A 13,993-nucleotide genomic window follows, 5' to 3' on the forward strand; every position below is an offset into this window, starting at 1 on the left:
GCGAATTCTGTAGGTTTGTTAAAACAGATCAATCTGTATTTACCAGCTTTTGTGTGCGTGTTTTGATATGAGCTATATTTTGACAGTTGCTATAGACACTTGCCTTTTAAGATTTCACCTTGGGAAAAAATATTCAATTGATTCAAGCTGTTTGACAAAATTGGTCCACATCCTCTCTCTTCTCGAGAAAAATCTTCCCACTCTTATGCCCGTTGCTGTTGGGAGCTCGAAGACTTGTCTCCATGTGATAAGTCCACCAACTCCATTTTACCCAAAGGCTCCGCGACACATCAGACGGCACCAAACTTTTGAAACCCACTAAATTTATTTCTTGGAGAAGTCTTCTTTTCCAAATCGAATTAATTTCTGTCTTTTTTTACAAATTTCAGAAAAATTGATGGCGGAACACAGCACTAGAAATCAAGGTAAAACGAACAGTGTGGTTCACTTTTGTTAAGAGTTTGTTTAGGATGATATTCGGGGCAATTTCACAATAACCCGGGAGAAAGTAGGACGTTTTCACTACGTAAAATCAAATTACATACGTATAATAATTGTGAACTCAACTGTCTTTTAAAAATACAGAATCTTGAGCTGGAAGGATCCCAACAACTTTCACCCTTGGCTGTAAAATCAGTGGCATTTATGTGAACATACTCTAATAAGCATAAATTTGTTTCACCAAAGAAAAAGGGAGGAGAAATCTTTCCCAGTTTTTAGAATTTAAATAATTTTTTTCTTTTCAATTATTTACTCTTCGATCGGAAACATAATCAAAGAGCATGGTGGCAGTTTGGTCATTTATTTTAGTGAACCTGCTATGCTCATGATTACCTAACACAAACAGCTGATTATATGTAACAAATTATAGAAAGGATTTCTAAACCAATTAGAACACGAAGTCTTCGATTTTTTTGTAATTTAGAATACTTAAATAAATTTCATCCCTCGGCACATCCAGCAAAAGAAATCCTAAATTAATTTTTGCCCAATAACTTTTGTGGGTTTGACATCCCTGTTGTCAATTATTTGGTTGTAATCAGCATATCGAGATTAAAAGAAAATTACAAAAATCCCCCCAAAAAATTGCAGAAAGGGTTCAAAGCCCCCTAAAAAACTGTTTTTCCTTTTAGAAGATGTTTTGTTTAATAATATAAATTGCTCTTGTGGAGTGTGTCAGTGCAAAAATGTTGTGTAACCTATTCTTATTTGTATTCAAAATCATAATTCAAATCATTCGTTTTCATTTCATAGAGTTAGGTTTCAGTAAGGTTAAAAATTACATCAATAAAGAAGAATAATAAACTCGTTAAATCCACTGCTACTTTTCTCTAGTTTTGTATTAACGTTTTGTGTTTTGTAACTTTATGATTTGTTGTCAACCGTACTTGACATCCCGTAACTTTTAAACGAAGTCACCGCCAGGTAAAATTGTTGAATAACGCGAGTTAAAAACATAGCTGGAGGCTTCCTTTACGGAGACAACATGCTGAATGCAATTAAATAATAAAAAGGGAACATCAAACTCCGGTGGTTTTGAGTTGCAGGCTCATGTAACTAAAATTACGAGCGTTCTAATAACACAGAAGCGCTGTCCCGGTGACTTCCCGCCTCGATTAAAATATTTAATCTTGCCCGGGATGATAAATAATAGTATACCTGTTCTCTGGTTTTAGATACAATGTTTCATGCAGCGGATTATCATCAAACAGAAGCTGAAACAATTGCCTGGATTGTGTCGTTGGCTGTTGTGGGTGCCTTAGCAACTGTCATAAACCTCTTGACACTGTACACGTTTCTCTCAGCTGCAGCGCTCAGATCTCGTAAGCATGTAATGATCATGAACCTCGCTGCGGCTGACGCTTTGTTCGGAGTCACTGGAATACCAGTTTACCTAGTTTATCTAATTCGACCACAGTTGACTTTGTTTTACGTATGGGTGATGGCGAGCAGGTTCTGCAAAGTAGCTTCACTTTTTACTCTCGGTGTCATCGCAGTGGAAAGGATGCATGCCATTGTATGTCCTCTGCGGCACAAAACTCTCTCAAGGCTGGTCTTCAACATCACCATCGCATCAATTTGGATTTGTGCATCTGCATTAACAGTGAGCGGGTTGGTTGTGCTTTTTCGTAACGTTGACATTATAACCTTTCTTTCACTTGCCTCTGTATTTACTCCTGTTTTGACTATTACTGTGGTGTTAGTCATTGGTTCGTGTTACATCTTCATTTGGGTCTCCTACAAGCGTCGAAGATTTCATGCGATCAATCCTTCAACCATTCGGGAACGTTCGTTGGCTCTCACGCTACTACTGGTCAGTGGTGCCTTCCTAGTCACGTGGTGTCCTCCCTTACTATATCTATCAGTTATTCCGAATTGCATAGACTGCATCCAGCCTAATATACAAATCTTAGACTGGTTTGTATTGGTATTTGGAATTCAGTGTCTGGTTAACCCTGCCATTTATTGCTATCGACTGCCTCTGTTTAAAGTCAGTTTGAAAGCGGTTATCAAAAGAGTGTTTGTGAAGTGTTTCCATCCGTGTTGCAATACGGCACCCAAAAACTCTTCAATTCGTCCCGGTGACCAAAAGGTTCAGGAACTACAAAAACAGCCAAAGGTTTAGTGTAATTGATATGAAAGTGACTTTGGAAGGCTCTATCGCTGTGGAAATAGAGGCTAGAAGTCTTACATAGACATTTTTGTGATAACCCTCATTTTCCATTTATAAGGGGACCCTCTGGTTGAAATCCATCAAAAGAAGAGATCACTAGTGATTTGATCATAGCATCGCAACTGTTCTTATTAAACTGTTAAAATTTAACAGAAAGCAAGTGGACGGCTCTTTGTATCAGCCAATGCGAAAATTTGTTTAATCCGGATTAATTATTAACACAACAAAGAATCAGCCATTTTTCAAGCTATCTTCAGCCCTCGTAAACTAAATGTACAAAATACATCCAATTGAACTGGTTTCTAGCATCATGCATCTATATAAGATGGATTATTATGCTACTTTAGAGGGAAATCGGTTTCGACTCTTGATTTCACCATGGTACCAAGAGCCTTTCGAGAAAAGTTAAACTTGTCGAAACTCAGTTATTTTGTAAGCAAAATGGAATTTCGCTCAATTTTTGCAAGGTATGTCAAATTAAAAAACATTTACTACAAATTTTGTAATAACTGCACAAAAACAACTTGAGCAATTTAACCTTAATAGTTATTAAGAAGGATTTCAAATAAATAATGTTGAAGTAAACATTTTTTTTTACAAAGATGTCTTAGACCGTCTTTTAAAAGTGTTAGATCGTAACTGCCTGTCAGCAGAAGTTCATCGCATCAAGATTAGGTACCGGGGCAAGATGTTATCCTAGTGGAGCGAAGAAAGATGTTACTGATCATTTCACTAAAGTGGACACACACAAAAAAATTAACGGGTCCTCCTCTCTCCCCTGAGAAATCGAATCTCTATTTCAGGTCCGCACTCCGATGAACAGGGAATCATTGTTTTATGGTGAGCTCTTGTAGGCTAACATTCGGCCAATATTAGGTTGCTATGCAACACGCGCAATATATATTGTCCCTACTTGAGCCTCGGGAACTGGAAAAAATTCTCAATTCATTGTATATGAGCTTTTTTTTTCAAGGTAGACGATATCTAAACCGTATTTAGAAATTTCGTATGTTCTTAATCTGAAGACCTTTGTTAAAAAGATAATGTCAACAACTCATTTTAATTTATCTATCGATAGAAGTGTTGATTCAGGTGACAATCGGAAGCATTTCGAAGAAATATTATCATGGACTTTCATCTCATTTGGCTGTTTTCTATTATTGCTATTGACATGGGAGGGAGCTTCGTTTTCAATTCAAAACAAGCTGAGTTCTTTTTTTATTTCACATAATACTTTGCAACCGGCTATGGAAGTTTCAAAAGTAAAATGCTCTAATTGTGAACCAAAGAATGTCTACTGTTTGCTAGTGCACCTCGCAATTTTTGTTGTCTTCAAGTCATGATTTGATTCAGGTCTACACACGATACTGAAACCGACAGTGTAAACTTACAAAACGGCTATGTGATAACGTAGAATCTTCTACATAAAGGGAAGTTTATTGAACCAAAGTTTAGGAGTTGTTTAACAAAACCGCGTCCTAAACCATCCTTATTTTAGCAGGACCTTTAATTTGAACATTTAAGTTTGTGAACAGTGTCAAGAGGGACGAAGACTAACAGACTGGGAACGAAATTACTTTATTATATCGACCATCTTATGAAGAAAACCTGAGGCCCACTGCTTGCGTAAAATCGTGGTTTGGAACGCTCTTTAGAACTTTTATGAACCGCCCTGATCGTTTCATAATTACACTGAGACGTTGAAAAGAATCCTTTGTTTGCTTGTAGCCTTCTGGGACGCTTAGTCATTAATGTTGTTTGGAAACTCATGTAAATTTTTCGCAAAATTCAATCAATAGCCTTTGTTCGAAAAAATACAAGCAAAAGTTTTAAAGCGGAATTTAGCTGCTGGGCGAAAGATATTTACTTGTGCCTTAGCTTTCAGTTCAATGAGGATAATTTTTTTCAACAGTTTCAGTCTTACTGCAAAGGTCAATTAATATTCATCTGACATTACAGTCATATTGTCACTCGTAAACAACATTTTAGAGGCAATTACAGCAGAACTCGGCTTTCAGTTTGACGCAGCCGGAGATGGAATGAAAAAAAGGAATAAATCATTAGAACTTGGGTCGTGGTGAGTATGTCTTCGCTTCATTTGAAGTAGAGCTCGCGCACCTTTGCAGTCCTTTGATCGCAGTGATCGCATAGCGCAATTTGTCGACCGCGATCTTCGTCTCATTTGTTGGTTTTGAGCCCATACTCATAACAATGGTTATTCTGTATTATTCTCGAAGCCAAAAACAAGTTTATTTAATACGTTGGTTTATATGAAAGTTGATTATTGATCCTCGCAGGAAATTTTCTTTTCTTCTGAAGCAAAGGTCTGATTAGTTTTATCATATATCAAATTAAATATCGTCACCCACTGGATTGCATCGTTTGTTTCTTGATGATTACTGAGTCTTGAGGTTTTTCGACAATACTAGTGATGACTTTTCTTCATTTGTACAGTTCTGCCTTGTATAATCGAGTTGAAGGGAGCCTCTCTCTTTAGCATCCAAGTTTTAACGTTCCACTTCTCAGAATTCAGGAAGCTGTTAAGGCTTTTATTTCATTTTGGAGGAAACAATTCAAAACTTGTGACAAGTTCTTTTCGAGAAATCTGGTGATTTGCTTGACGACATTTTTTGTCATATATTTCGTCATGTGCAAATATAAGTCAAATTCAATTCAGTTTAGCATATCTCTTTTCTGATACTAACAGTATGATTTTATCATCTTTACAGTAAAATTTGAATTAGCATAAATGGATTCACACGAAGCAGAGGAGAATCTTGATTTGGAATCGTCATCGTGGAAGGTTTGGTGTTCAATTTATGGAATATTAAGTTTCTTCATCATCGTCGTCAACACTTTGGCGCTGTTCACTTTCATAAAGACTCCATCGCTCAAGTGTCGAAAACACATCATGGTCATCAATCTTGTTGTCGCTGATCTCAGTTATGGAGCCTTGGGATTACCTACATTTATTTACTACGTATTCAAGCCAACATTAATCTCCTTTAGCGTCTCAACAGTTCTTACCTCTTTTTCAAAATTGGTTTGTCTTTTCAGCGTTACTGCGATTGCCATGGATCGAATGTATTCCGTTGTTTGGCCAATACATCACAAAGTTATCAGCATTAATGTTTACAAATGTGCCGTCATGGCTGTTTGGATTGTTTCTGCTGGAGTGGCCACATTTGAGATGTATAATCGGGGTACATTTAGCAAAAAGCCCAAAACTTTTATCCCTGTGTTATTAATCGCATTACTGGTAGCAGGTATAGTAACTATTGGTTGCTATGTGTGTATTTGGTTTAAAGCTAGACGAAGAAGGAAGAGAACAACCACCAAACAGGATAGAAACTTGGTTTTTACTCTGTTACTAGTAACCGGAGTGTTTATGGTCACTTGGGGAATTCCTATCAGTTTTCTGTCAGTCTCCAGAATGTGCAAAAAATGTTATCAATTTTCTGCTGTGGCTTTTAAATGCATGCAGCTGCTTTTTGCATTACAATCTTTGATCAACCCAATTATTTATTGCTTTCGACTGCCAACGTTCAAAATAAGTTTAAAAATGAGATTACAAGAGTTGAAAAGTTCAGGCCGAGGCATTGCGCCAAGAAGATCAAGTAAGGTGACTGCTAAACCTGAATTGTGGAGGACCTCGGTAATTAAAGAAACGCCGAAACAGCCAGTAAGAACTGAGGGGGAGGCGGCACAACTAACACGCACTGAGCCTAAGAGAGATCGAAATTTGTAATATTGCAATCCCCCCATTAAGCCGAGGTGCTTTGGGAAAAACAATGAAAAACACGTTTACATGTAGTAACTTTTCTTGTTTTTTTTGTTTGTTTGTTTGCTCTTAAAGCTTTTGCTAGTTATAGTGGCTGAGAGAGGAGGCCGTTATTACTGACAGCGGGTTCAAGTGCGAAACTGAACTAGATAATCACCCTCTGAAGGCGTAAATAGATATAGATACGAAAAGTAAAACCTGTATCTATCAAGTCGGTGCAGACATTAATTGTGAGTCCTTTTGCGTCCGAAATTTTCAGAAATAATGCTTAAAGTTACAACTTCTTGGCAAGATGGGCATGAGGTCTTTCTTGTGAAGGAGGAAATCGAAAAAGATGTCAGCTGTTTTGAAATCTTTTTTTGTTTTTGAAGTCTTTTTCGCACCGCTATTTTGTATCATATGATGTAATACCGTTTTTCTCATTTATCTGCATGATCCGGCTTTGGGACTACCAGAAACCAAGAAGCTCTTGTTTGATTAGAACAATGGCATCCGTATTTCGTCATTGCATCCAAAATAGCGCTTACTGAGAAATGTAACATCAACATTTCGTGTATTTGTTTCTTGCTTAATTACATTTTTTTCTTGTTTCCCAATTTTTCTTGTGATTCTTCATAACACAAGACATTATCATGGGTATTGCTAAAACGGATTTGAAGAGCGCGTGCTTACTCAAAGCTGGTGCTCAGATCCTTTTTCCGTTTTGTCGTCCGCTATGTTAATGTTTTTAGACCGAGAGTCTGTTACGAAAAAAATCACACTTCCCACGCGCTCCTAAATTTACGAGCGTCACGTTCTGATTTAATGCCTCACGTACTATTTTTTGTGTGTGTGTTAGTCACGCGTCTCTCGCGTTTCTGAAAAAAGACGTTTACCAATAAAAAAAAAGTTGGTTTTAATCCACAAATCTCTTACAAACGCACGATACAAAAAACATGGTGGTTGGAATATATACGCGGCTTGACACAAACTAGTATGAACACGAACTCATGGGCACTGAATATATGACATGAAGAAATTATGCAGTTCTTGGCACGGAGTGTCCGTAAGGGTAAATTATACAACGGCGCGATGCACAATATTTGCTACCCTAATCTAAGATCTCTTTGGATCCATGAAGATGTGTTTGTTGAAAATGAATCTTTTTTTTCAAATATCCGAATTGAACCATGTCGGATTAAAAATAGTCAGAACTGAACCATTTTACTTGTCGGAAAGTGACTGCCTTTTTCTGCTGCACAATTTGCAATCTTTATTGTAGTGTTATGGTTTGCAAATTATCGTTTTCTTTGAGAAAATGTCGCTCGCGCAGTACGCGATCGACACTCGGTTATAGAAACTGCTGTTTACAAAAATTAAAATGCCGTTAAATCACTTATACCGTTTCCTCGAACTTTGATTGCTGAGCACTCAAACATTTCTCGTTATAATAACAGGGTTGAAGTCTTCACTAAGTGATCTAAAATTAGAGATTAGATGGGCATAGTTCCTAATTGCTGTTGTGGGCCATCCTGATTGTTTTCAACGTATTTAAATCACAAAGACGTTGACGCAAAAGTTTTGTTTGCCCTAAACCAACTGGGAGGGGACTTTTAGTTCATTATTTTTGTTGGAAATTCATAACAGTTTTCTCACGCTCCTGAGAGAAAACGTTTTTCTTTTTCTCCCCGAAATTTTTTTTAAAAGAGCATTTATGTCTGAAATCGAACATTGTAGCGGAAGTTGATATTTAGAATTTTGGTTTATGGGTCATTAGCGAATTGTTTTGTGTTTCCTTTTAGTAGAGGAAAATTATTCGTTAATTCGTCATTAACGTCACAATTGTTAATATCTGTATATATCATTTTGACAAAATAGCAGTCATGTTAGTTACCAGTGACACACTAGTTCCAATTGTATTTTGGATTTGGTTTGACTCGGTTGTCAACGGAGTGGAGACTGGAGGAACTATCATTGGCTCGTGAGTATATCTTATCCTTTGAGCAGAGGTAATTTCAATTTTAATTTCTGGCAATTTCTACGATCATAAGTACCGCACAATGCGGTCAACGACAGCCTCCCGTTGAATTATTGTCTAATCGTGGTGCAGTAATTTACTGACTGCGCTCTGAAGAGTTACAACTTTGAATGATAGGTTTATGCTTGAGGTTAATAGCAACGGTGAAAAAGATCTTTGATTTCACTCGTGCAAATCGACCCAACTGAAAATAGCAGCTGAAAAATATGTCGTTTGCGGTTTATTCAAAAGTGTCGCGTCAGCGCACGTAAGCTGAATGCAGTTAACGAGAAGAACCTCTCTAGTCTCAGAAAACAACATTCGTTTTCGATAAATATAACTGCTTGCATTTCAGTAAAACGCAAGATATAAACTACTGTGCGGCTCTTAGATGTATTCAATTACCGCATAAGCGAGAAAAGTTACTTGAGCGATCGACGCTGCTAATTATCAACGATTTGACTTTGACTGGCGAGAGAGACACTAAGTTTATCCTTTTGAAAGTTTTCTACGAAACGGTTAAAGATTTGATACTATGATGTTAAAACAGGATTTTTAAAGACTTTCTCTGAATGACATCTGAGCTCATTTTTTTTTTTAATATTTAAATTTCACAGATGTTCTGAAAAGAAGTTCTGATGAAAGTTTTTCATACGACACGCCAAAGACATTCTCTTTTAATTATCATGGCCGCAGTATGATTATAACGAGTTTTAGAGGTAAACTGCTCTCCTTCATAACTCAGTGAATAACCTTAAAGTTCTTGTGATACTTAGCTCTTTTTGTCTCGACTGCAACAGACTTAATCCCGCTAATACTGTTTCTCATGAGTAGATTAGTGTTTGTTATACGTTTTATTTCAGCAATCCAAGCCATTTATTAAAGTTCACTCGAATTACTCTAGTCTGAAGTTTCAACGAAGCTCAAATAAACACCGTAAAATTTCGTTTTCAGAATTTGTTTTAAGGTGTGCTGTTTTAATTTGAGAGAGAAGGTTTGCATAAAAAAAACATGTCATCAAAGCTGTCCTGTTTGTTTGTTTTTTTTAAGACCATACTGGACGAAGTCTCATTTGAATCAGCTGAATCGGGGAGGAGCGGAACACATATCGTTTCCAATATCATTCTGAAATTTTATGAACGCAGCCTGCTTAAATGATTTATTGACATAGAGTTTTTTAATTTGAGGTTTTCCTAGTCATCGCGAATGTCAAATAAATATATCCTTCAAGAGACGTTGTTCGGTTAATTAAAATAATCATTCTGATTTTGCCGGTCGTTTTTGGCCTGTTCGCCTTTCTGACGAAACCATGTACAGTGAAGGACTATAGCGAGACGTGTAAGTCTGTTGTAAAAGAGACTTCAAGGGTCATTTGAAATATGAATATGAACGCTATTTTGACAGTTGCTAAGGACACTTGCGTATTTGTTTTATTGTAGGATACAGAAAGAGTGTTAGACGTGAACAAATTGCTTTCAAAACTTTGAGTTTTAAAAATCTTTTCTTTTCTGGTTGGGAATGTTTATGTGGTTTAAATTTTACTGCTGCGATCGCTAAAGTGCGACTGTTAGGTCGAATTCTTTTTAAATATCCCATGATCCAAGCATGATAGATGAAAAGACCACTTTATTGACTCTGAGCGACATGAAAATTGCGTCTATCTCGCGTTCAATGTAAAAGTGTCAACTTACTTCATAAGAAAAAGTGTCAAACTACTTCAGAAGAAAAGAAGTATATCATAATGATTTCAAAAACACAACATTTCTTTCACAAAAACGAAACAACTTATAGCGATAATCCCGACCAAAATGATTCTTTTGTTTCGCATTGTAACCCACCTAAACTAACACCTTTTCAAAATTAACAGGATAATTGATTTCGTTTCGTTTTGGCCAACCTTTTCGAAAGTCAGCCCTTCGCCTGTCGCTCTGACTAAGGGCTAACGCTCCAAACGTCAGCTTTCAAACTCTTTACGGTGGCCAATTTACGTTATCAACGCAGTTGATAATACCAAATTACCTTGCTATACTCTCCCACCGAAGCAGCACCACAGTTTCTTTAGAAAATTACCTTATTGCGAATTAAGAGGCGATCTTCTATAAAAGCGGTCCAGGGCATTTCGCATCGGAATAAAGTTTCCCTAAAACTTTGCCCAATGATCTATCTTTGGCAGCAAGTAAATAAAACCACATTAGTTTCTGGAAATACGTTAACATAAAATTTTTTAGAGTTCTTAATAGTCAAAGCTGCAAAAGTCACTTTTTTGACCGCTTGCGACATCGAAAATTTCAAAAGTTAAAAAGCCCGGTTCTCGTATCACACCGCATGCAGCAAAAGATCTTTTGTATTCTTAGACTGTGTGATATGTAAGGTGTATAAAAAGCATTTCAATTTTTATATTCGTTTATTCAGAGGTTCGTCATGATTTATTTAATGACACACGTTAGACAGCTTTCTGAAATTGGTACTCTTTCTTTCTTGGTTGATATTGCTCAAGTCCAGACCAGACCATTGAAAACTCCGCTTGATTTCTTCTAATAAGATGTTTGGCAGCAGAAAAATATAAAAACATCTTGCACTTATTAATTTTCTTCGCCGTGGTGACTTCAAACTTTTAGCGATTTTGCTAGCGTGACAGCCGATTATGCAAATTATTCATTGAGCAAACTCTGACCGTTTTATATAAGTAGCTCAATAAATCTTAGATTTTGGCCATTTCAAGTTGAAAATATAGTAGGACAGAGTTTTTAGACCAGAGTTTAGAGTTTTTTTTGGACTTTTAAAATGTTTAGGGTGTCAATCAGCGTGGTCTGTAGTAGCTCTGTCCTACTATATTTTCAACTTAAACAACCCCTTCAAAACTTACTTCTGCATCATATCTATTTAACACAGTTATTTACCACTCGATACACGAGCCAGAACAATGTTTATTCGTCTATACGCATATGAGCAACTGGCCGATTCGATTACGATTTGCACCGGGAAATGTTCCATTTTTTTTTTTCTCAGTCTGGAATTTGCATATCGTATGCTAAGGCTTTTGTTCATTTGCACTTAGTCCTTTTATTTATTTCTTTCCTACCATTATTCATCCATAGAAATCTGAACAATCATCAATGGATATTCGCCAAGCAAAAGAGATTGTTCAAACGTTATCAACTGGAACTTTACGGGCTTGGACCGGAGTTTATGCTGTTGAAAGTTTCATCATCGTCTTTGTCAACTCCTTGTCACTGTATACTTTCATCAAGACTCCGTCCCTCAAGACACGAAAGCACATGATGGTTGTCAATCTCGCAGTCGCTGATCTCATTTTTGGAGCCCTCGGAATATCGTCTCTTATTTACCTGATATTCAAACCAACAATTACTTCCATTTATGCGTTAAATGCGTCGTACACGTTTCCGAAAGCAGCATGCCTTTTTACTCTGGGTGTGATTGCAGTGGAACGAATGCATGCAGTCGTCTGGCCCTTACGTCACAAAGTTATGAGTGGTCGTGTCCACAAAATTGCTCTCGTGGGAATTTGGATACTGTCCGGCATCGTGACTGCATTGGAATTGTACAATGCGAATGCATTTGGCGAATCTGTTAGATTTGTCTTTTTCCTGCCAATGACAATTTTTGGTGTAATTAGCATAACAATTGTTTGTTACGTGTGCATTTGGATAAAAGTTAAACGCAGACGACAGAGCGTGCACGGTGCAGCGACCCGAAAGGATAAATCATTGGTGCACACGTTGCTGCTTATTACAGGGGTTTTTGTGCTCATGTGGGCACTTCCTATAACTTATTTTTCAGCTTCACAGATCTGTGACAGCTGTTTGAAGATTACATATCCGCTTCTTTTCCACCTTTTTAACGCGTTGGTAGCGCTACAATCATTTCTCAACCCAATAGTTTATTGCTTCAGGCTGCCTAAGTTTAGGATGAGTTTGAAAGCGAGGCTGCGAGAGATGAAATATTCTGTTTGTTTTCTGCAGAGGCTTTCGTTAGAGTCAAGAAAGAAAGGAACACGAACTGAATTGCCAACCTCAGTAGTAAGAGAAAATCATGGCGGCCTGGAAGTCGTTTGAACTAGGGTTAGAGCTATCAAGTTTGGAGCTTGGAGCGGGTCCCAATATAAGCGCCGCTGCAAGTGCGTTTCTTCGCTCACGAGTCATGTGAGGTGGCAAACTGATGCTAGAGCTCTCCTGGCCCTCTCCGTTGGTCGGTACCAATCAACCAATGGACACCTGTTTATAGAGACAATTGAGCAAGGCGACAATATAAAATATTTTGAGTTCTTGAAAAATATTCGTTCTAAAATTAATTAGGAACCTCACACGTGTCACATGACGACAATTGTATAAAATGTTAATCTTGAGAGTTAAGCAGTTCGCCTAAAAATTGGTATCAATAAGAACAATAGTAATCATGATTATAGAAATGAGAACGGTAGACCTTATTAAATAGTTGACTCCAGTGTCTGGGTCTAGCCGAGTAAAGGGGAAAAGACAGAATGTCCACCTTTATTGTACTGACCGGAGAAAAAGATGTGCGTCTTTAAGAAAAAAAAGCAAAAAGGAGGAAAAAAAATTAATTTCCCTCTAAACGCAGACACCTAGACACTATACATAAGGGCGTTGCGTTGTACTTAAGTTATTGTGACTATGTATGCATAGAACAATTGCATGAAAAAAATGCTTCTTCCGAAATGACGCCTAGAATGCGAAAACTCACTTTGGTTAACGATTTTTTTTGTTTGCTACGCCTGTCAGCACCCTCTGACAGGGCCATGATTTAAGATTCTGTCCAGTTCGTTTCATGCTACCAACCTCTTTAGCTATGTTGGCTTTGGTTGAACACTGATTTTGCACGTAACATCTTTCCTGGCCTTGAAAAGTTTTAATTTCGTTAAAAACGCTAATTATGAAGGTTAAATCCTGACCGTAGGAAAAGCTTGATTTTTAACTCGCCGATGGCAACCTGTGGACAGCAACTTTTCACTGAACAATAGCTAGGTTTCCTCCTAATTAGTCACAATCAAGCGCTTAATAGCTGCCTCCCGGCCCAGTGCACAGTGAGTTTCGTTTTCCCCAGGCGAAGCTGAGGAGCACTAGGGCGGTTATTTGCGAGAGGTCTACCCAGACGACGGTTTTACGCAATCAGCGGGCCTCAGACTTTCTCTATAAGAGAGTTGATTTAATTAAATAGATGTTCTTCTGCTGTCAGCTTTAGGTCTTCTTGACGCTGTGCACGAATATGAATGTTCAGATAAAAGATTCAGCTAAATTGTAGATTGTTTGGGACGCGGTTGTGTTAAACAACGGTTAAACTTTTTTTTTAGTATTCAGACCTGAGGTTCCTCCCCCCTGCCCTCCTTTTCCCATGGGACCAGTCTCAGGGACTTTTTTTTCCATACATCTCCGCATTCAAATATTTTCTTGAAGCGAGCTGGGAGGCAAATGTCTGCCAAGGTGTCAATGTTAACGATCTGCAATCATATTCATTTTTACTGACCAATACTTTCGTTCAGCTTTCGTTCGCCGAACTACCCCGC

At 37.6% G+C, this 13,993-nt stretch overlaps 2 protein-coding genes across 4 annotated transcripts; both read left to right on the forward strand.

Annotated features, from left to right (window-relative positions):
* The first annotated feature begins 161 nt into the window (after nucleotides 1-161).
* Nucleotides 162-3,065, forward strand: LOC131798362 (melanocyte-stimulating hormone receptor). Its single transcript, XM_059115997.2, has 2 exons — nucleotides 162-425; nucleotides 1,677-3,065. The coding sequence occupies exons 1-2, from the start codon at nucleotides 398-400 to the stop codon at nucleotides 2,624-2,626; spliced, it is 978 nt and encodes a 325-aa protein (XP_058971980.2). The 5' UTR covers nucleotides 162-397; the 3' UTR covers nucleotides 2,627-3,065.
* Nucleotides 3,066-8,319: 5,254 nt separating this feature from the next.
* On the forward strand, nucleotides 8,320-13,122 carry LOC131798584 (sphingosine 1-phosphate receptor 2-like). Of its 3 annotated transcripts, none has more exons than XM_059116261.2 (3): nucleotides 8,320-8,443; nucleotides 9,069-9,170; nucleotides 11,550-13,122. In XM_059116261.2, exon 3 carries the CDS (start codon nucleotides 11,568-11,570, stop codon nucleotides 12,525-12,527), a length of 960 nt encoding a protein of 319 aa, XP_058972244.2. In that variant the 5' UTR covers nucleotides 8,320-8,443; nucleotides 9,069-9,170; nucleotides 11,550-11,567; the 3' UTR covers nucleotides 12,528-13,122. The 3 variants fall into 3 exon arrangements, with proteins under 3 accessions (XP_058972244.2, XP_058972255.2, XP_058972235.2); XM_059116272.2 differs by having other exon boundaries at nucleotides 8,326-8,415; XM_059116252.2 differs by lacking the exon at nucleotides 9,069-9,170 and having other exon boundaries at nucleotides 8,330-8,443.
* Nucleotides 13,123-13,993: the final 871 nt, after the last annotated feature.

Source organism: Pocillopora verrucosa, chromosome 3, assembly GCF_036669915.1.
Source record: "Pocillopora verrucosa isolate sample1 chromosome 3, ASM3666991v2, whole genome shotgun sequence".
In the NCBI taxonomy this organism is placed as follows: domain Eukaryota; kingdom Metazoa; phylum Cnidaria; class Anthozoa; order Scleractinia; family Pocilloporidae; genus Pocillopora; species Pocillopora verrucosa.

Excerpts from the sequence above, each read along its gene's own strand:
- LOC131798362 (XM_059115997.2), top strand. The coding sequence starts at position 398 with ATGGCGGAACACAGCACTAGAAATCAAG. Across the intron at positions 426-1,676 it reads ACACAGCACTAGAAATCAAG|ATACAATGTTTCATGCAGCG; the intron begins GTAAAACGAACA and ends CTCTGGTTTTAG.
- LOC131798584 (XM_059116261.2), top strand. The coding sequence starts at position 11,568 with ATGGATATTCGCCAAGCAAAAGAGATTGTTCAAACGTTATCAACTGGA.